This window comes from Muntiacus reevesi, chromosome 7 (genome assembly GCF_963930625.1).
Source record: "Muntiacus reevesi chromosome 7, mMunRee1.1, whole genome shotgun sequence".
NCBI classification, from domain to species: Eukaryota; Metazoa; Chordata; class Mammalia; order Artiodactyla; family Cervidae; genus Muntiacus; species Muntiacus reevesi.
Window position 1 is genome coordinate 18331779 of NC_089255.1, and position 23202 is coordinate 18354980.

General features: G+C 45.2%; 1 protein-coding gene across 3 annotated transcripts in view; it reads left to right on the forward strand.

The window, feature by feature from the left end:
* THSD4 (thrombospondin type 1 domain containing 4) overlaps positions 1-22893 on the forward strand; it is a 630546-nt gene extending 607653 nt beyond the window's left edge. For all 3 annotated transcript variants that reach the window (XM_065940121.1, XM_065940122.1, XM_065940123.1), the window contains 7 exons: positions 2301-2430; positions 3874-4078; positions 4584-4757; positions 7514-7687; positions 12721-12900; positions 16245-16389; positions 16854-22893. In XM_065940121.1, the coding sequence (XP_065796193.1) occupies positions 2301-2430; positions 3874-4078; positions 4584-4757; positions 7514-7687; positions 12721-12900; positions 16245-16389; positions 16854-16996 (1151 nt within the window). In that variant the 3' untranslated portion in view covers positions 16997-22893. The remainder of the gene's footprint in view (positions 1-2300; positions 2431-3873; positions 4079-4583; positions 4758-7513; positions 7688-12720; positions 12901-16244; positions 16390-16853) is intronic.
* The last annotated feature ends 309 nt before the right edge of the window (positions 22894-23202 follow it).

The following is a 23202-nucleotide window of genomic DNA, read 5'->3' on the forward strand; positions in this document are numbered from 1 at the left end:
ATCTGTTTCACCATAGATAATATACATGTTTCAAAGCTATTCTCTCGAAACATCCCACCCTCGCCTTCTCCCACAGAGTCCAAAAGTCTGTTCTGTACATCAGTGTCTCTTTTACTGTTTTGCATATAGGGTTATCGTTACCATCTTTCTAAATTCCATATATATGTGTTAATATACTGTATTGGTCTTTATCTTTCTGGCTTACTTCACTCTGTATAATGGGCTCCAGTTTCATCCATCTCATTAGAACTGATTCAAATGAATTCTTTTTAACGGTTGAGTAATATTCCATGGTGTATATGTACCACAGCTTCCTTATCCATTCGTCTGCTGATGGGCATATAGGTTGCTTCCATGTCCTGGCTATTATAAACAGTGCTGCGATGAACATTGGGGTGCACGTGTCTCTTTCAGATCTGGTTTCCTCGGTGTGTATGCCCAGAAGTGGGATTGCTGGGTCATATGGCAGTTCTATTTCCAGTTTTTTAAGAAATCTCCACACTATTCTCCATAGCGGCTATACTAGTTTGCATGGACAAAATTTAATTCCACAAAAGCTTTTGCTTCCTATTAATGTTATAGCCAGCACTGCTTTTTTACTCAGCTAATAACTATGCTTAATTGGAACATTATTTTAAAATAAGGGTCTCAAGTTATAGCTGCGTTGTAAATTTTCACAGCAAGAGTAGTTTAAACAAGTGATTGTTCTGATTCAAAACTGTCCTACAAAGTTTCTTACAAGAACTGCCCTCTGGCCCAGTATCTCACACAAGACCAGCCCAAAGAAGCACTGAAACACTTTGTGGCTGATGACATATTTAGAGACACTTACATTCAAAGTTATCCCTCTAATTACAATTAAAGTTATAGCAAGTTGAAGTTCAGAAATTCTCAGTGCCTGGCCAATTAGCAACAGAACTGAGACAAAACTGTAGGATAAATGATAGTGTTCTGCCTAGCAGGATTCAGGTACTGGCCTAGACTGGGGCTTGGGTGGGTGGGGTGGGTAGACAATTATTTGTTTAAAAAAAAACAGCATCTTATTCCTCAGACACTGGAGTTGCACAATTTCTTTTAAACACGCATTAGTAATACTTCAGTGCTGCCACCAGGGGGTAGCAGAGAGAGGCAGGCAGAATTGAATCCACTTTTTTTCCCCCCCCAATTGAGAGCTAGAAAGTTCACTGAACAAATTCTGACTTCTTCTCCAAAATAGATTATGCTTTGTTAAGTACGAAATACTCAGCTGTGCATTTAAAACAACCTGAGGCCATTAGTAGTTTTTTAGGAAAGAAATAAAAACAGATTTTAGACCTCTGAAAAATATTCACTCAACAAACTTTTATGAGCACTTACAAACTTGGGTTTCCTTTGTGGCTCAGCTAGTAAAGAATCCACCTGCAATGCAGGAGATCTGAGTTCGATCCCTGGGTGGGGAAGATCCCCTGGAGACGAGAGCAGCTACCCACCCCAGTATTCTGTCCTAGAGAATTCCATGGACTGTGTAGTCCATGGGGTCGCAAAGAGTCGGACAAGACTGAGCTACTTTCACTTCACTTCACTTCACTACCCTGCTGTACTTGGGTTACAGGATTGATCAAGAACTAGTCCTGTTCCCGAGAAGCTCACCGTCTCATAAGAGGCAGACATATATTCAAATAACTAACCATCAGATCAGTACTTTACTAGGGGAATGTGTAAAAATGATTTGCAAAGGCAAAGCCAGCTGCTTTTCTAGCCTCTCTTGAATCTTATTTCTCTGCCCCAGCCTGACTGTCTCTTCAACATACCTGACACTCACAGGCCAGTTTGCCATGCACTTTTGTTCTAGGTCAACAACATAAACAGCCTCCTCCCTCCAAAATACACGTGTGCACAGCTCCCCAAAATCAACCCTCTCTCTGTGATGCAGCTAGATCCCCTGAGACCTGTTCTCTTTCATGTCTCCAGAGAACCTTCAAGAAGTTATTGTCTGTGTTCATTTTATAACCACTCCCCTGCCTAGCAATCTTTCTTATTGTCTTGAACTCTTAGGAAAATTGTTTTCATCTGCCATTGAACATGTTCAAACCATGTCTCCGAATAGGGCATAAGACCTTTGACGACGGGAACTATTCCTACTGTTCTTTGTTGCCCCCACAGTGCCTGGGAAAGCCCTCGTGCAGTAGGTGTTGACATCTCAGGATGGAGGAGTATGTGTGTGTGAACAGTTCTGTTTCTGAGGCTTCTCTTCATCAGCACCAGGATCTCTGCATGTCTGCATCCAAAGCCCAGTGTTCAGACACTTCTTGTCCTTGCAGGATCGCAGTACCCTATTTTTCGCTGTGTGCACAGAAACACTCACGAAGAGGTTCCTGAGAGCTACTGTGACTCGACCATGAAGCCGACCCCCGAGGAGGAGCCCTGCAACATCTTCCCTTGCCCAGCCTTGTAAGAGGACCTCTCTGTTTTGGTCGTTTGTTTCTGGCTCAGGTTGCTTCTGTATAGGACCCTAGAAGTAAATATAATCTGATTTAAAATGAGACTTAGTCTATGCATAAGATACAATCTGTTTAGCAAGCATAGCTGTCTTTCAGGACTAACACAGGAGCTCATAGCACCCTCCCAGGAAGCCTTTGGTGAATCGGAGCAACTAGGTTTTAGCTGGTCAGGGAAACAAAGAGGGAAGCAAGGAGTTACAATCCAGTGTGGTCAGTGCTCAGCTGAGCTGTATACAGAGACACAATTATCAAAGTCACAAATATGTCTGCCTGGGGAGCATCTCAGGAGAGGTATTGGGTTAGTTATTGACTAACTCTTCTTTTAGAAAAACAAGGCGGGGAACTTCCCTGGCAGTGCAGCAGTTAAGACTTCACCTTCCATTGCAGGACATGTGAGTTCAATCCTGGATGGGCAGCTAAGATCCCACATGCCTCATGGCCAGAAAACCAAAACATAAACCAAGGCAATACTGTAATAAATTTGGGGCTTCCCTGTTGGTCCAGTGGTTCAGAGTCTGTCTTGCAGTGCAGGGGACACAGGTTCAACCCCTGGTCTGGGAAGATCCCACCTGCCACGGGGCAGCTAATCCTGTGCACCGCAACTGCTGACCCTGCGCCGTAGAACCCAGGAATCACAACAAGAAAAACCACCGCAATGAGGAGGCTGTGCACTGCAACTAGAAAGTACCCCCCCGCTCTCCACAACTAGAGGAAGTCAGTGCACAGCAACGAAGAACCAGTACAGCCCGAAATAAAAAAGATAAATATTTCTTAAAATGTTGTCATACTTTCAATAAAGACTTTAAAAATGTTCCGCATCAAAAAAAAGAGAAAAACTTAAAAGAACAAGGGGGGAAAGCCCTGAAACAGGACTGAAACATAATTCTCAAACTAGTAAGAACATAGTTGTTATCCAAAGACACAATGGACATGTGCTAATGTCTTATTTAAGTAAGTGGCAAGACAGGATGACAGAGGAGAATATGTGACACTGATGGGTAAATAGTTAACAAAGAATAACGAAGGTTGGAATAAGACTTCTAAGTTAGTCTCAAAGTGGGTTAATGTACTACAGGGTAATAAAACTCGCCTTTGGAGTTATTTTGGTGACTAGATAAAAAAAAGAAAAAATCACTTGTCCCCTCTTGGTTTTCTGTAATTTTACGGAACACGGGTCCTAATCACTGATAAATAGGGTATGGAACAGAGTCCCATCCTTTATGGAGTCCGATGGGCGGAGGCAGGCTGCCAGGCGCTGCTTTAGGCTGGGGGTCGCCCGTAACCAACGAGTCTGATGCTTCTGTGTCCATTGGCTCGGGCAGCTTCCGTGTGAGATGCTCTCTTCCTGTTGACTGAAGTGACGGTCCTTCTCGCTGTCTCCTTCCTGCACCAGCTGGGACATCGGGGAGTGGTCCGAGTGCAGCAAAACCTGCGGCCTGGGCATGCAGCACCGCCAGGTCCTCTGTCGCCAGGTGTACGCCAACCGCAGCCTGACGGTGCAGCCCTACCGCTGCCAGCACCTGGAGAAGCCCGACACCGCCAGCACCTGCCAGCTCAAGATCTGCAGCGAGTGGCAGATCCGGACGGACTGGACCTCGGTACGCGGTGGGCAGCCTGCTCTGGAGCTGCCCCGCCCTCCCGCCTCCCCCCTCCCAGACCTGATGTGGGGGAACCCTGGGTTCTCCAGGAGGACCCTTCCTGCAGTTTCCTGGAAGGACTTTTCTGCGACCCATAACAAGTGCTGGTTGCCAGATAGACCTAAGGGCTGACTTTCAATCAGGCTGACCCATGGGAGCCGGGTGCACACAGGCTTCCTCTCTCCTGTGTCGTGGTGGGGTGAAGACCAGTGACTGCTAGAGTCGACTCCTCCTTGCCATCCTGCTCTCCCATTTCATAGATGACAGAACTGAGGTCCAAAAGATGAAAGGAAGCCTGGGATGCTCCCCAGGTAGCATCGCATGGCTGGGTACACAGCCACCCAGGAGTCACGCCTTACCCTGGCCTCTGCTCAGGCGGTGGGTTAGGAGGACACGGGTGCCCTGATGGGAGGGGCCTCGGAGAGAGCACTGCCCGCCGCGCTGACGTGCATTTGCTGTGTTTCAGTGTTCGGTGCCCTGTGGAGTGGGACAGAGGACCCGGGACGTGAAGTGTGTGAGCAACATCGGAGACGTGGTCGACGACGAGGAATGCAACATGAAGCTCCGGCCCAATGACATTGAGAACTGCGACATGGGCCCCTGCGCCAAAAGCTGGTTCCTGACCGAGTGGAGCGAGAGGGTGAGCGAGGGGGAAGGCGGGCAGGCAGGACCGAGTCTGCTGGGGTGATGGGCAGGAGTGTGCACCAGGAGCTGCCCCAAACCACCCAGAGATGAATCTCTAGTTCAAAATCCCAAGGGTGATTTCTGACTTTTGGGGAGAGGCCTAGAGATGAACTATCATAGGCTTTCTATCCTCCTATGAAGACGAAGGGCCTTGGAGATCAAGACATGGGTGTGAAAGAACTTATTTAATTCTCCTTAGCATGTCACATGAATATTAAATAATGAAGTTCTAAATAAAGTGCATAAATGCATCATACCTTTCCTACACCTTGGGAGTGTCTGACATAGAACAGCCACTCAGCAAATGACCTGCCCCTCCCCTGCTTCTTAAAAACTCAAAATCGTCCCCAACATTCCTCTTCCCAGTAGCCAGGCCAACTTGGGGGTCCCTGGTGTCAGGTGTCAAGGATGAACTGAAAGGTATATATAGTTCATCATTATCCCACCAGTTACCTGTGTACAAGGGAAACCATTATGAGTTCATCCATCAAAGACAAAAATAAGATTTATGTTAGAAGACAGAAAGTGAAATAAAAGTTGTTCAGTCGTGTCTGACTCTTTGTGACCCCATGGACTGTATAGTCCATGGAATTCTCCAGGCCAGAATACTGGAGTGGGTACCTGTTCTCTTCTCCAGGGGATCTTCCCAACCCAGGGGTTGAACCCAGGTCTCCCGCATTGCAGGTGGATTCTTTACCAACTGAGCCACAGGGAAGCCCTAGAAGAGAGACAGGTGGCAGTAATGGTTGCACAACATTGTGAATATACTTAATGCCTCTGACTTGTACTCTTAAAGATTATTAAAGTGGTAAAATTTATGTTATATGTATTTTACCACAATAAAAAAAGTTTAGGAAAAAATACTAAGGTCAATTAAAAGATGCCTGGGGGTAGGAGAGGGAGGTGGGGGAGATGATGGTTTTGCCTGTCTACTCTTATGGAAGCTGTTGATTGACGGGCAATAGGAGTATTCTGACCAAGGCAGCTGAACTGCTCATCAAATGAGCAGTGTCTGGGTTTCTGGATTCTTCAGAAGACTGTGGAAGTTTAACCGGGATGGAGGTATGAGTGGCTGCCTCTTAGTTCCTCCCTATCAATTAGGCCAAGTCTGCACCATTTCACTTAGAAGAATCCCTCAGGGTGCTTCCACCCCGTAATGTGCCTACAAATCCCTGCAAACCTGGTTACAGGGCAGAACCAGAGTCCTCCTGCCAGGAATGTGTCCATCCATCCAAGTAATAATGGAAAAGATGAGGGACTGAGTCACGGGCCCCCAGACACACAGACATGTGTGTGCATGCTTAGTCACTCACTCATATCTGACTCTTTGCGACCCCATGGACTGTAGCCCGCCACGCTCCTCTGTCCATGGCATTCTCCAGGCAAGAATACTGGAGTGGGTTGCCATTCCCTTCTCCAGGGGATCTTCCTGGCCCGGGTATCAGACTCAGGTCTCCTGCATTGCAGGTGGATTCTTCACCATTTGAGCCACCAGGGAAGCCCCAGCCACACAGATAACAGGGATATGACACACACCGATGTGCCTGGCTCCCAGACGGTCTGGCTCCCACTTCACCCCTAGCTGTGGCCTTTGAGCAATGGAACCACCTGCCTTAGTATCAGGCAGCAGTGTCTTGTGAGAGACGTCAACCCTCCTTTCCCAGACCAGGCCAGACTCAGCTACTAGCAGGCAGACGTGTGCCCGAGTTTTCGTGTTCTCTTTCTTCTGCTGCTGACTATACAGTGAACCCTCTACATGGGAACCTTCAAGTCTCGACCTTTCAAAGATGCAAGCGTGCATTCACATGTTCAGTCACATAAGTTCACGTGTCTGTCATACATTGTCATGTGTGTGCATTCTCCACAAGTGGTTCTGCTTCTGTGTATTTTACAGTATGGTACTGCATAGAGTACAGAGTACAGTATCTTTATTTCAAGCCCAGGATGCCCAGAAGCAAGCATAAAAGCAGTGGTGATGTAGCTGGTATTGTATTGTACTTTTCAAGGTACTGGACTATAAGATTAAAATATTTTCTGTTTTTATCTGTTTAGTTTTTTTGTATTATTTGTGTGAAAAGTATTATAAACCTATTAGAGTACAGTGCTTCATAGCTGATTGTGTTAGTTGGGTACCTAGGCTAAGTTTGTTGGACTTATGAGCAAATTGGGTGACTCAGTGGTAAAAGAATCTGCCTGCAATGAAGGAGACTTGGGAGACACGCGTTCAATCCCTGGGTCAGGAAGATCCCCTAGAGGAGGAAATAGCAACCCACTCCAATATTCTTGCCTGGAAAATCCCATGGACAGAGGAGCCTGGCAGGCTACGGTCCATAGGGTCGAAAAGAGCCGGACACAACTTAGCTACTAACACATACACTTGGAAAGGAACTCCTTTATATGCATTATATGCATTAACTGCATTTTTGAACTTGAAAGCCAGAACAGGTAGAACAGGTAGGCTGACAAGTGTAACTGTATTAGTCACAGCCGTGGGACGGGATATTCGGAATGAAGACTGTCCCGGGAAACCCAGATTGGGTGCCGTACTGATGTCCCATAATGGAGGAAACCGTGAATGACAAGTGGTCAGTGGTTTCCAAGGGAAAGCGTTGGTAGGGAAATGGGGGGTCCTGTCCTCCTTCACCTCCTCTGCAAGGGACTTCAGAACCTGTGGGGAGGCCTCCTCGCTAACGTGCCCGTCCCGTCTCACAGTGCTCGGCGGAGTGCGGGGCTGGAGTGCGGACGCGCTCGGTGGTGTGCATGACCAACCACGTCGGCAGCCTGCCCCTGGAGGGCTGCGGGAGCAACCGGCCGGCAGACGCCACCCCGTGTGACAACGGGCCCTGCACCGGCAAGGTGGAGTGGTTTGCGGGGAGCTGGAGTCAGGTGAGTGGCCAGAGCCGACGTGTCTCTGTCCCTGGTGGGAAGCAGCATAGCAGAGGGGTCAGGAAACAGGGCTTGGTGTCTCCCAGGGATGCTGAATTTGAATCTCAGCTGTGCTACCCGTGATCCTGGAGAAGCCACTTATGCTTTTGAAGCCTCATTCGGCCAACAGTGTTTATTGAGCACCTACTATGTGCCCTTCAAAACCCTTGGGCTGCAAAACAAATATTCCTGCCCTCAGGAGGCTTATGGTCCAGCATGGTTTCCTTTTCTATACAATGCTGATCGTGCCAGCACCTATGAGGTTATTTTTAGAAGAAGCGAAGTGGTGTTGACAAAGTATGTGATGCAGTGCCTGATGTACAATAAACACACAATAAAGTGTAGCTTCTGCTGCTCTTATCATATTGCCGTTGTTAATAAAGTCAGTTTGGGCTGTATTTGAAAGTCAAAAGCAAAAATAGATATGATCCAGCAATCCCACTTCTGGATATACACCCAAAGGAAAGAAAGTTATTACCTGGGAGAGGTACCTGCATCCCTACCATGTGGGTAGCAGCGTTATTCACAGTAACCAAAACATGGAAATAACCTGAGTGTCTGTCAGCAGAGGAATGGGTAAAGATATGTGGTATTTGTTTATAATGGCATATTATTCGGACTTTAAAAAAAGAAGGAAATCCTGCTGCTGGCAACAACAGGGACGGACTTGGAGGGCATTATGCTAAGTGAAGTAAACCGGACACGGGAAGACAAACACTGCAGTGGTATCACAAGTAGTGGAATCTGGAAAAAAGTTAAATTCAGAGGAAGAGAATAGAGGGATTTCCCTGGCAGTCCAGTGGTTAAGAATCTGCCTTCCAGTGCAAGATATGCAGATTCAGTCCCCTTGGAGGAACTAGAATCCCACATGCCACGGAGCAGTCAAGCCCATGTGCCACAACAGAGACACAGCCAAAAACAATAAATATAGAATGTTTAAAAAGAGACAGTCAGTAGGGTGATGGTTGCCAGGGGCTGGGGGTGAGGGAAACAGGAAGAGATTGGTAAAAGAGTTCAGACTTTCAGTTATAAGGCGAACAAGTTCTGGTGGGGGGAGCAGTCTAGTATGTAACATGGTGTCTATACTGCAGTAGATAATACTGTACTGTATAGTCGAAATTTCCTAAGAGAGTAGAACTTAAGTGTTCTCACATATGCATGTAGAAAAGGTAAATATGTGAGGTGATGGATGTGTTAACTTGATTGTAAGGACAATTTCACAATGTATATGTATACTATATCATCATGAGCATACTTTTAATATATTTCAATTTTGTCAATTACATCTCAGTAAAGCTGGGGGAAAGAAGCAAAAACAGAAGAAGCTACGTTTGTTCATTATGAAGAACCAATAACACCAAATACCTCAATAAAGTAACTTAACTGATCAATTAATTTTTTCCTTAGAGTTCCAAAATTGTACATGAGCCCCCTAAAATCATTCCCTCTTTGCCTTGTTATGATGACCATCAGTATTTTGAGTTCTCAGACCATCTAGGATTTGGCTCCCAGGGCTGGCTTGTTCTCCAAAGAATTTTGGCTGATGATCATGATTTATACATTCTCTGGACCTCCGGCTCCATATAGAATTTTATTTCTTTTAAGTAGCTTTAAAAACAGACCCTGAAAAAAATGGACTGCCTTGTCCTTGTAAATTGATACAGCCCCTTTGGAAAGCAATTTGGCAATAAAAATCAAGAACCATAAAAATGTTCATTTGCTTTAACCCACTCACCCCACTCCTGAGGATTCATTTTAAGGAAATAATTAACAGGAGGAAAAAATGCCTTTTTCAACAGAGATGTTCATGACAGCAGGGCAATTAGGAATATTGTGGCATATCATAACTCATTAAGGTATTATGTAACAACAACAATGATAATTAGGACGATGTGGAAAGAACATGTAATGGCAAGTGAAAAACAGACTATGTTAAAGTATGTGAACCCTATCTCAACCACTTCAAAGTATAGCTTTTTATATAAACAACATGAGCAAATGTTTTCTCCTCAAATTTCCTTTAATATTTTTATAATACAAACTGTAAAATATTAACAAATTCAGAAAAGAAAGAATTCAAGTACTACCAATGTTACCCAAGTCGATATCAGAGTTAGGCATACTTGATAACTGATCCCAGCTCTATGTCCCCTTAGTTCTCTGACTTGGGGTGGGTAATTTAACCTTTCTGAGCCTGTTTCCTCATCCAGATAGGAGAATAATAATACCACCTTTTTAGACTTGCTATTGGATTCTCATGAGACACTGTACGAATGGGTTGTTGCTTGGGACATGGGGAGTACTTAGTAAATATTTGTTTCCTCTTCTCCACGTTTGTTATTTTTCTGCCAATGTTTCTGTCTCATTGTTGGTAGCAAAATATCTAGGATCTAAACCCCAAAGATAATTGGGACGTGAACGGTGTATGGGACACTAATTACACCAAGTGTCTGTGGAAACTCTGGGAGAAGAGTGGAGGACGGGGAAGCTTGGCATGCTGCAACCCATGGGGTCACACAGAGTTGGACATGACTTAGCGACTGAACGACAGCAATCTATGGAAACTGAGACAGTGGGAAGAGTCCTGTGTGAAACTGCAGTATCAGATCATAACAGCCTTCACACAGAGCAGATAACCAGTGCAATTTAACTCACGTGCCCCCCAGTGTCTGAGGAAGAAGAGAGGGGAGCAGGATTCAGTTCTTTTTCATTTGTGGGCCTCCTATTAACTCTAGACCTACTCAGAGAACAGGCTTTTCCAATGGCTCGGGTGGTAAAGACCCCCTTCCCAATGCAGGAGACTCAAGAGATGCAGGTTAAATCCCTGGGTCAGGAAGGTCCTCTGGAGAAGAAAATGGCAACCTGCCCCAGTATTCTTCCCTGGAGAATTCCATGGACAGAGGAGCCTGGTGGGCTATAGTCCAAGGAGTCACACAAAAGCTGGACATGACTGAGCATGGGTGCAAGCACTCAGAGAAGTGAGAATCACACAGATCCTGGTGAAGGCAGCGTTTATTTCTGCTAAGATTAGAAAATTGGAATGTATCGCCCTGTCATCCAAAGGGTCAGGATCTGATTAATTGTAGACCAGGTTTTGTTTCTGAATTTATAAGACTGTCAGAGCCTGCTGACACCTCCCTGCCCTGGGAATCCCCGAAGATAGTGAAATAGAGCATGCTTAGTTATTGAAAGTAAGTCTTAAACATTAATTGACTTCAAGGTATAAAAGGAAATATTCCTTCCAGACCCATAGTTTGAATGAGAGTTGGCCTCAAATGCCCCACTGGCCTGGTTACAGTGGTTGGTCCAGATTGGACATGTGACCCAAGCCAAGTCAAACTGAGTCCTTCCCTGGGACTTTTAATGTGGCCTTAGGGGAAAAGACTCCCTTGGAAGTTGTGAGCACAGGTGCTAGCAGTGGTCCTACTGAGGCTTGTAGAGAAGCTGTCCCAAGAGAATGAGACTTCTGAGGTTTAGGGACCCTTTTTCTACTCTGGAAATGGAGTAGCCCAACTCTTGTTCATAAGATATTCCACCAAGTCTATTACTCATGACCAAATGCTTTCTTTCTTCTCTATCAATTCTGGGTTTTCTTCATCCTTGTGTGTACACGCATGCTCAGTTATGTCCAACTGTTTGTGACCCCATGGCCTGTAGAACACCAGGCTCCTCTGTCTGTGGAATGCTCCAGGCAAGAATACTGGAATGGGTTACCATTGCCTTCTCGAGGGGATCTTCCTGACCCAGGGATAGCACCCGTGTCTCCTCAATTGGCAGGCGGGTTTTTTACCATTGAGCTACCTGGGAAGCCCTGCTTCACGCTTAAATTATCTTAGTTCTTGCGGGGGCGGGAGGGTCTTCCACAGTCTTTAGCCATTAGGAGCAGGCCTCTTGTCTGTCCCTGTGTCTGGGTCACATTTATTCTCTACCATCTGAACAGACAGCTCCAAAACTAAGAAACCTTGTAGTTTTCTGTATACCTGTGAAGATGGCTGAAAACAGGCTCAAAGTAGAAATTGCTGATGGGGAGGTTTATCATGGGCTGTGTGACTAATCTGTAGCCTGTTGGCTTGGGTTTGAGGGTTTTTTTTTTTGCTGTGTGGTGACATGGGTTCCCCCCCCACTGTTTTTTTTAATTTCACCATGTGCCTGCACATAGAAGCAAGGCTAGTATTAAGAGTTGCAGCTGTAGACATTTTTACAGGCTTTTCATAAAGCCGATAGCTTCTTTAAAGTCTTTAAAAGTGTATAGATCACAGCTTATAAAATTTTTTCAATCAAAAGGTAGTAAGAATACACCAAACATGAACAGAAAATATTTTGCAAAGTAATAAATGCTAACTAGAATAACTAATGGGCAGTTACATGCATCGTATTTCCATAACCTAATGCAATGAAGCAAGACGTGTAATTATCTGACTGGACTCTTTGCAATCACAACCTCAGTGAGCTTCGGCTCCAAGTAAGGAGCCAGGGAGTTGGATTCTGTGGGCAAAGGCTTCCTGCTGGCTGCCCCGTCGGAAGGGGAGGGCTGATCATAAGGGACATTGTCCCAAGTCCATGGTCTTCTTCTGAGTTTTGTGAGTCCCAAAGAATTTCACCCACATACATGCAGACTCTGGAAAAAGAATTCATTCCCAGCCATACCCCGCCAAAGGCCAGCAGATAAGCTAAATGTTAGTTCGTTGTTTTACAATGAGAGGTGTCAGAGTCTACCAGACAAAACCAATGACTGGATGGCATGCTCTGTGGGGTAACCTATGGGAAACCTGATTTCACTCCCATTTTACTGAGGGCATCAGGATCTCAGCCGCCAGCATCCTCAAGACCTGAGAGTTCAGGGCAGATGCTCTCCATGCCAGAAACAGAGCTGTCAGGAAAACTGGAACCCCTGAAGCAATGATGGAAAGTTCTGGGAAACCTTCCTCGATGGATGGTATTTCTCATCCCCTTTCTATCATGTGACACTTGTCTTTCTCTGCTTCCTTCTCTAGTGTTCCATCGAGTGTGGGAGCGGGACCCAGCAGAGGGAGGTGATCTGTGTTAGGAAGAACACAGACACCTTTGAAGTGCTGGACCCCTATGAATGTTCCTTTCTGGAGAAACCCCCCAGCCAGCAACCCTGCCACCTCAAGCCCTGCGGGGCCAAATGGTTTAACACAGAATGGAGCATGGTAAGTCCTGGTGCTCCCCTCCGCTTCCCCCAACCCCTCACGGCTGGCCCATCTCCTGGGGGCCAGGCCCTGGGCTCAGCCCAGATTCCCTGCACAATCTGCTCTCCTTGGTCACAGCTGGGGTGCCCTGGACTCAGCCTGCTTGGTGGGGAAGAGGGAACCTGAGGCTGGGACGAGCCTGACTTCTAAACTATAGAGGCCATAAAATGGTGACTCTCAAATTTTCATGGGCCTAAGAATCAGCTGGGATCTTGTTTGCAAAGACTGATTCTGAGTCCAACTTGGCCAAGGAATTTGCTTCTTAGGGTTAGGTTTGATGTTGGCCACGGTCCTTGAGAAAGCAGGAACAGACCTGCTATTTTCTTCTGCTATTTGGTTTGGAGAGTTTAGAAAGGACCAAACTCACCAGGACACATCAAAGGCCACAAACTCCTAAGATATCTGCTAGGGATAGCCCTGATGTCCCTTAATAGGCAAATGAATGAACAGAGGTTTGTCCAAACAATGGGGTGCCACTCAGCAACAGGAACCAAAGAACTGATACCTCCTATGACATGGAAGAACTTAAAATGCATTTTGCTAAATGGAAGAAAGACTCTCCTCCCTCCACAAAGTTACATAGTGTATAATACTACCTACGTAACATCCTGTAAAAGGAAAACCTATGGGTCAGAGACCAGACCAGTGATTGCCAGAGGATGGGGTGGGACAAATCTCACTACAAAGGGCCAGCACAAAGGAATTTGTTCTGTGTGATGAAAGTTCTGTCTTGTTTGCAGCGGGAGATACACGATTCTCTGAATTCGTCAAAACTCAGAACTGTGTGCACCACAGAAGATGAATTTTTCCGCATGTAAATTTTAAAATAAATAAATAAGTGGGGACTCCCCTGGTGGTCCAGTGGCTAAGACTCCACACTCCCAATGCAGGGGGCTTGGGTTCGATCCCTGGTTGGGAAACTAGGATCCCGCAACTAAAGATGTCATATATCACAACTAAAAAAGATCCCAAATTCCACAGCAAAGATTACACATGCCTCAACTAAGACCCAGAGCAGCCAAATAAGTAAATAAATATTTTTTAAATAAATAAGTCAATTGAAGCAAATATGAAATATATTGTTAAAATAGTAGCAAAGACAGTGATGGAAGCTAGACATTTTTAAAATTCACCTTGTTTTATAAATTTGCATTTGGAACAAAGTAAATACTTTATATAATTTAAAACAAAATTATTCTTTTAAAAAAGAAATCCCTAAAAATGGAAAATGCAATGAAACAAATTAACCTAAATATGTATGCAGTTGGTGGCATCAGCTCTCTTGCCTGTGTCTCTAAATCACAGTAATCTGTCTATCTATAAGGACAAAAAGAACTGCAGAAAAATGTTTACATTGTTTGCAATAACCACATTTTTAGTGATGGCTGTTGTCCTGTGTTCTGAAATGGTTGGGTGTATAACAGGTGATAAAGTAAATGAATAATCTACTTCCCAGTATTCTGATGATACATGTAATAGTAGATATGATACTATAGCTCTGTTATCCCCAGTTGCCTTAAGAAACAGGATTCTTAGCTTAGGAGAAAGAAGATAGCAGACAGAACAGAAGAGATTTAAGCAAAAATCCAGCTGTCCTAAATTTGACTTAGAAATATCAGTTTGAACTCACTAATTTATCTTAAAAAATTTTTTCTCTGTTTTATCCACTGAAAGATCCTGGAAACAATGACCAACCCAGTAGCAAAGGCCATGCCTATCAGCCGGAATCTGGTTTCAAAATGCCACTCTCTGGGACTTCCCTGGTGGTCCAGTGGTTAAGATGCTGCACTTCCAGAGAAGAAGGCCTGGGTTTGATCCCTGGTCAAGGAACTAAGATCCCATATGCCAAGCAGTGAGACCAAAAAAAATAATAAAATAAAATGACACCAAAATACCATTCTCCACTAAAAGGAGCCAAAGAAAAATGTCTGATTTCAGGTCTGGGACTGTATAGATATAAATTAAATCAGGATGACTTTTTATACCAGGCAGTAAGGAGGTTCTTAAAGATGAGTTCATGTCTAAAGAGCTCAAGAACCAACTCTGACCTCTGGATAGCCATTGATGGAGCATCAATGAGCATCAGTAAAAATAATAACTGCCATGCATTAAATGAAATCCATCCATCTATAATCCATCCCTTTATAAGTTTAAATCCATCCATCTATAATAAATTTAAATCCATCCATATATAATAAGTTTACAATGATTAAAAAACTAATTAGAGGATCCACCATTGTAGGATGTTAGAGGAACCAACTCATTATTCTGAAAACTGATAAATAAAAGAAAATAATCAAACATTTGCCCTGTCTTTCCTAAACAAGCCTTACCACTGGGTAACCAGACAGTAAACATAAGTGAAGAAGGAGTGGGAATGCTTTAGATTCTCAGCTTATAAAAGAAGAAGTGGTATTAGGATATTATCACCATTTTTCAACTCCAGATGAACTAATGGATCTGCTCTTGAGTGAGTGTTGACCTCCTCCAAAGAGAGACAACTAAACAAACACATCCTATGAAGTAGTCTCACCACACACACACACGCACACATGCACACAAATCAAACCTGCACCTGATAAAGGTGAATAGGTTGGATTCAACATCCTATCTGTGAGGAATGTGGAAGATAGAGGAACATGTTAGCCTGTATCACAGGGGATGCACTCAGCAAAATCTTAAACTGTGGGAAACTCTTCAAGACAGGTGATTCCATTCCTCCAACAACTAAAGTACAAGGGCAAAAACACAGGGGAGGGAGTCCATGGATTAAAAGGCCTATCAACCAACTGCAGTGTACAGACCTGGTGTGGACCCTGATCCCCACACCCCAAAAAATCTCTATTTTAGAAAGCTGATATGTCAGTAACGGGTTTTGAAAATTGTAACTGGACTTTTAAACTACAAAATAAAGCTAGAAAATCTAAAATAAAATTGAGATTCACAAGCAAAATGGAATATATGTTTGAAGAGAAGAAACTATTATTAATTTCTAGGTGTAATAATGGTATTGTGGTAATTTTTTAAGAATCTTGGTTGTTTAGTGCTACAAACTGAAATATTATGGAAGTGATATGATGTCTAGATTTGCTTCAAAGTAATTTGAGATGTCATCCTGGAACAGTACAGATGGGACGTGGCTAGCCATGAGTAGATGTGCATTGAAGCTGATTAGAAGGTGCAGGGGAGTTTGTTTTAATATTGTCTCCTTTGGTAGATGTCAGTATTTTCCAAAATCTGCCTCCTCCAGTGTGCTGAGTTAATGGGCTGCCAAGAAGTCTAACTTTCTTCCTTTCCCCTCACAGTGTTCCAAGAGCTGTCAGGGTGGTTTCCGCGTCCGGGAAGTACGCTGTCTGGCAGATGACATGACCCTAAGTAATCTCTGTGACCCTCAGTTGAAACCAGAAGAAAAAGAATCCTGTAACCCTCAGGACTGTGTCCCTGAAGTTGGTAAGTAGGGAGTCGTACCCTCCAGTAAAAGATTCATCTTTCTTAATCTCCATCAAATTCTCTGGTGTCAAAATGCCAGATTCATCTAGGTCTCTCTGTGACTGGATGCAAAGTCATGGAGTTCAGAGGGGGTCAGCATCCTTCAGGTGTAAATTTCGTAGTTTAAGGTAGCTATTGATAGCACAGATGGCGAGCAAAGAGAAACTTACATCGGAATTAATTAAAATGGAAATGCATTCAGAGATTTGGTTCCAGCATCCTTAAGGTCAGAGTGGACAGATTTCAGCTGCATGTTTAAAGAAGAAAAAATATATATATAACCTTGCTCTCAGCCCACACTCACACCTTCCATCGGTAGTAAACAGGGGGACTGGGACGAATAGCCACACCCTCTGCTCTTTCTCATTCCCTAAGTCCAGGTTGTTCCTCATGCTCAAAGTCTTTTCCATTCTCCTCTGCTGCAGATGAAAACTGCAAGGACCGGTACTACAACTGCAACGTGGTGGTCCAGGCCAGACTCTGCGTCTATAACTACTACAAGACCGCGTGCTGCGCCTCCTGCACGCGCGTGGCCAACAGGCACTCGGGCTTCCTCGGGAGCAGATAACATCCCACTCCACATCCGTGGGCAGGTCCGGGAGTCTGTGAGCGGTGGGACCGGCTGGCTGCTGCCCTACTGGGGCCCCCCTGGCCTGTGGAGCTGCCAGTCAAGTTAGTCCGCACCCTGCCTTCGTAAAGTGTACACGCAGTGCCCAAGAGCAAGGCCACGGTTGTCCTTTGAGCATCACCATGAACTGATGACCCCTCCTCCAGAAGCCTGGCCCCTGCGCTCTCTGCAGACCAAGCGGTGGGGAGTGCCTTCAGCTCTCAGCTGCCTCCATCCTGGCACTTTCTAAGTCAGCGGCCGGGCCCTGTCTGGGCGCTGCCTCGTCCCTGGCGCTGCAGGCCCTTCCAATATCAGTGCCCCAGGGAGAGTCAGAGGAGGCAGCACCCCCACCCCAGGGCCCCCCTAAGGCTTGCTAAGATGCCTGCATTTCTCTGTTACCTCAGCCCGGCTGTGCCTATTTTCATGCTCAAAGACCTTAGGCTGTTTTCCTGCCTTATGACACAAATATCTCTTGCCAGTTTAGTGCTTTATTGTTTGGAAAGTATAGTCGGAGATATTAGCTCATTGTGGCTCATGGTGCCCCAGAATGGGAGGCAGAGAATTAATTATGGTCCCTATTTTACTGACAAGAAAACTGAGACTCAGCTTAGGTAACTGACCTGCCAGGTATGGGCTCATGAACTGACCCATGTGGTCAGTCCCAACCCCTGCGGTCTGACCACAAAACCTTTACCCCGAGGCCTGGCCAGAAGTCCTACATCTGCAGAACGTGGCTTCCTCTCAGACCAAGAGGCTCAGAAGTTTCCCACTTAGCAAACAAAGCCTAGACCTTTGAACTCTTTCCTCTGGTCCAAAGTCAAGTCTTGATCTCCTGCACTCACTTGTTTCAGGAGTCTCTTTTTTCCCTTCCCCCACAAAATCACAGGACTCTGCATGGGTTCTTGAACCCCATCCTTAGCAGAACTAGCCCATGAGATAAGAAGGCCATCGTGGTAGCAAGGTGATTGCCTTAAATAATTATTCTTCTCCCCAGTGGGAGACACCACGCCTGGAATACTACATCAAGGTCACTTTTTGTCACCCAGAGCAGATTTCCAGAGCACACAGCCCCGTAGCCCCCTGGGCTCTTGCCTCTTCCTCAGTCATCTGTCCTGGGCCTTCACCACACATCGCCCAGAGGAAAGTCCAGCCAACCTATCCCAGTAAGAATCCTATGTTTATATTAGAAAGAGTCTCCCTTGGGTCTTTCTGGTTTGATTTGTGGATTTCTCTTTGCATCCTGCCCCCTCCCCTACACACACCTTGCCCCATGACTCACAAACCGTATCTCCCCTCCAAGGTGTGAGCACTAAGATCTTTATTAATGCAGTCAGCCTGGGAAAGGGGGCTGTGAACTCCTCCACAGTGGCCACAGCAGTAGGGTCCTTCTTGATTCGCTTCACGTAACTCTGTAGTTCACAAGGCCTCAGGGTGGAAAGAGAATGCAGTGCGTATGGAAGATAATCTATCTGAAAAAAAATCAGTGAAGAAAAAGAAGGGGGAAATATATATATATATATATATATTTGTATATTCTTACACCCACTAAGAAAAATAATCAGGCTGAACAAATTGGAAGCGTAAAGAAAATTTGTCTTATTTAGTACTATGGTCCTGGGCCTATTTCCCATTCAAAGAAAATGTTTGCTTTGAAATTTATAGCAACTGAGTTTCTCCCATGAGCGCTTTAACCCAAAAATCTGCTAATTTGATGATGATGTGCTTTTAGAAGCAGTATCTGACACACCCCATCATGCTCGCGTTACCCTTGGGCTTTCAGAAATTCTATTTGGCCTTACTATAAGTGTCCTTCTCTTTCTGGAGAGCCCCAGTCACCTTTTTCCAAAAGCACACCCATCTCTCCTGATCCTTATATAACTTGTGCCGTAAGCAGCAGGGCAGAGGCCCGTGCCCACCAATCAAAAGCAGACCAGAGAAGCCAAGCATATGGCTGGTTCCTAGCCAGCACTCACTCTCTCGCTCTTTCATCACTTGCCTTTGCTTCTCGTCCCAGGGGAGGGTATCCTTTTTGCAACTGCTCTCTAATCTTCCTGAACAAGCCAGTCCTTTGGAGGATTCCTTGGAGGAGGCTGTCTTTACATGCTGGAGGGCAGAACAAGATCAATGGGTGGAAGAGCAGAAAGGCTGATTTCAGCTTAAATGAAGGGGAAATCTTCTAGCCATCCAGACTGCCCAACACAGCAGAGGTATGGCTGCCATATGAGTGAGTTCACCAGCCTAAAAGGGCTTTCTCCACCAAGTGGGAAGTGAGCATCCCAGGTTCTTCCAATCCAGGATTCTCATGACTGGCCTGGGGCTTTGTCTCTTTGACGTCTAACAGTGTCCCTAAATCTTACCAACGGTGCTCTAAAGGATCAGGGATGCTCCCATGAGAATGGCCATCTTGCCAGGTGTGGAATTGGGTAGGAGCAAATGAATCAACCCCAGGTCTTCAGGGGAAAGAAGTACTGAAAGTGAGCGTCTTTTTTTCCTCTTGCAACAAATAGTTGAGCTAGTCTTGGAATTCATTTGTCTGGAAAGGGCATGAGTTACTAGATTCGGGGGTTTATCAACTTGTTTTAAAAACTCAGTTTTTACTAATTTCTTAGTTTCTTATATCAGCATCTGAATGCCTCCGTTCTTAGCATAACACACATGGTCATGTCCAGTAGCATTTCCAGTGACAATGCTCCTCTCTCCTTCCAGAGATCCCTCTTTCCCATTTTCTTGTCCCCCTTGTCTCACCCTCTCCTTCCCATGACCCTCCATCTCCCATCTCCTCAGTCTGTTCCCATAGCTGGCCATGATGCAGAATTGAAATTTACATTTTAATACTTTTTTTCTGCAAACCAAATTGCATCAGTCCCTGCTCTGCATTTTAAAAGTAGATGAATTTAAGTTCTGTGCTATTCTCACCGAAAAATCAAGAAAGTTCCAAACAGAAATAGTTTGCTTTTGTGTGTGTGTGTGTGTACTATCACATATTGGAAAAGGAAAGCGTGCCCCTTGCAAAGGGCAAAGGCTATTCAGGACAGCCCGTCCTTCCCATTCTTACATGGACTCTTGTTTCTCCCCCTAGAAAAGGAGCAATATAAGAAATATGGCACTGAAACAAAAGAGCTTGTAAACCCAGCCACCAGGTAGAGCTGGTTCAGTTCATGAAGGGCATGTTCACTGCCTGCTGCTTGCACGCTGGTGGGAACCCAGGTGAGCCCCGCCAGGATGACGGCAACACTCACAACTGTCCCTGTCTGTCCCCATGCCTTACTTCTCTGGCCCACTGCTATTGGAGTATTTATCATTTACTCACCCCCAAAGGGTTTAGCTTTCATGATTCCTTCGTTTAAAAAAGAGTGGCCTTCCAGAGGGACAAAAACGAGGGACACTGTCTTCATTTGTTGCTATCAAGTTGTGTGGCAGAGAGAGAAACCCAGATGTTACTAATGCCTTTCTAAACCTGTGGCTGTCTTTTTCTAATTTGAACATCCATTTTCTAATATCAAAGACACACATGTAAGTGGTAGAAAGAAATATGATTTCCCTTTTAAGGAAAGATTGAATCATCAAACCTGAGGGAACCTCTGTCAGCCTGGCAGGTGGGGACCGACACTGCACCCTTGCCATATGAAACATTTTTAGTGTGGCTTAGGTGGGAAATTAGACAACTTCCTAATGAAATTGGTGGATGCCAAGAAGTTGGAGTGGTAACAGCTAAATGACAAGTTCTAGGGCCAAAAATGTCTGAGAGACTAGAATAAAACCTAGATCTTCGAAATTCACCAGGAAGCAAGATAAAGTCCCACCTTTGGATTTCAAAACAAAACTATAGAAGTACAATGTGGGAGCAGGTAAGAGTTTCAGTTGGCTGAGCTCAATGCAGGTCAAGAAAGTGGGATGAAATTACCCCCTCCCCAAAATACACACAAAAACCCCCAAAACAAACAAAAAGCCACAGAGCTTTCAGGCATAAGGAGAAAACATTGGTGAACCCTATTTGTGATTGCCGTAAACTTTAAGAAGAATGCTGATAACATATACCATTCAGATGAGCATGCCTGATCCTGAGGAGGGGTGCAGACTGTGAGAAGCAGTGCAAGGACTTCAAGAGGATGTTTAGGCTGGAGGAGAGGTTTGGGAAGCACCAGGAGAGCCATCCTAGGAGGTGAACGCTGCAGGGAGGCAGATTTTAGCTCTTGCAGGAGAGCTTGCTTTCTACACATGAGCACCTTTGGAAGGTAGAGGACTCCATGGTAGTTACTGCTGACTGACCCGCTCCTGGAGGTCTCAGCAGAGTCTTAATGGCCATGTGTCATGGATGCTGAAGAGGGTGGGGGGATCTGAGCAACTAGCTGGGGCAACAGGACTTTTAAGATTCCTTCCAGTCTGGACTTCGGTGACTCTGTAAGTAGAACAGCTGCAAGTGATTCACCTGGTCTGGGATGGCAGTACACAGCACACGTACTTCCTGTTGCTATGACTACCGCTCTAAACCCAGTGTTGCACTCCTCCCAAGAGCAGAATGTGACCTCATGCCTCAGAGAAACACTAGCCAATTGATCAGAGCTGCCCTATCTGGTCCTGCTTTGACGATGAGTAACCAAACATCCTGATGGCTAGTTCCCTGCCTGGGGTCACACACCTTGATGGAGGCAGTGCCTCGACTAGACAAGGACCCTCTAAATACCATCTCTGTCTCAACTCACTTTGCTTTCCTGCATCTTTTCTGGAGCACCATCATTCTCTCCACCCTGCACCACACTCCTGGTTCTTTCTCTCCAGTGGCTGACAGTGAGAGATAACCATCGTGCCAAGGAAAAGTGACCCCATGGGGTGGGACCCTCCAGACGGCTTTCTCAGCGTCTTCCAGATGTTGAGCCCTTTGCCTCCGTGAGAGGAAAGCCGTTCTGTTATACAAACTTGATTTCCACCTGCCTTGACCCCCAGATCCCCACCATTCAGTTTGACGGAAGGATATACTTTGTTATAACTTATTATTTTGTTCTTTGTAAATACAAGATGTTTATAGGAAATGTGTATTCTGAACTCGACCCGCGGAATGAGTCACTACACCAAAATAGTTCTATTATTTAGAATATGTTAATTTTAAAGGGACCTAATAGGTATTTATTTACATATTCAATCCACATTTGTGTAAAATTATTTGATCCTACTAACCAGCTTCCCCAGAAAGTTGCTGCACATGGCGTCTCATTCTAAGTCCATGGATACACTTAAGTATACTGATTAGCCAAGTTCCTTGGTTTTTAAGATCAAATAGAAATTACTCTACTTTTCGACTCATTCAGGGGCTTTTTACCCCTGGGATTGTACCTGAAAACAGGTCTGTCTGGATTGCCACCTTTCCACCTTAAATATCATATTTGCTCATATAATCTGCCCTCTCCTCACCCTCAAATATTTGGAGAAGGAAATACGGGGGTCTTTTTCAACCCTTCTCTTTGTCTTGCCTCATTCATCAGAGTCACCAGCAGTAAGTGGCTCGGGGGGCTGACTTGGAGCTGGGAAGGGGGCAGGGTCCCCTGGCAGGGGCAAGGAGGGGTATACAGGAGCTGAGGCACCCACTGCTCTGCCCACACCTCCAGGGTCCCTGCTGGTGACTGCTGAGGGGGGCTCTGGGTGGTCAACTCCACAGCCAGGAGCAGGGAACCCACAGAATACTCCATCAACCCCATGTCACCCTTGGTGTCAATTATTGCTTAAAGAGGTGGAGGGTAGAAGGCAAATTATATGAGTAAGTAGTCTGCTTTCTCTTCAGCAAAAATGACAACTATTTTTGTGTATGACTAATTTATTTTTATTATTGTAAAAATACAATAAACTGGTGTTAAAAATCAGCTTTGTTAACACGTCTGTGCTTTCTCGGGCTTTATTCCATGTCTATTCACATCACACTACACAGCCTTCTAAAGAGAGGAGTCAGGCCCTTAGAGGCCGGTTGGTCTGTGGGACTTTGGCTTTGGGGGTAGCTGGACCCCTAAGAGGACAGGAATCATGGGCCTTCAGCCTGCTGGCTTACACGAATCCTCAACCTTGGATGAGGAACTTAAGATAAAATATTCAGATGTGCACACTTCTTCAGATTTCATTTTTTTTTTTTACATTCATACAGACATCCCTTTAAACCTCCCCCAGGGGGCAGAAAGTGT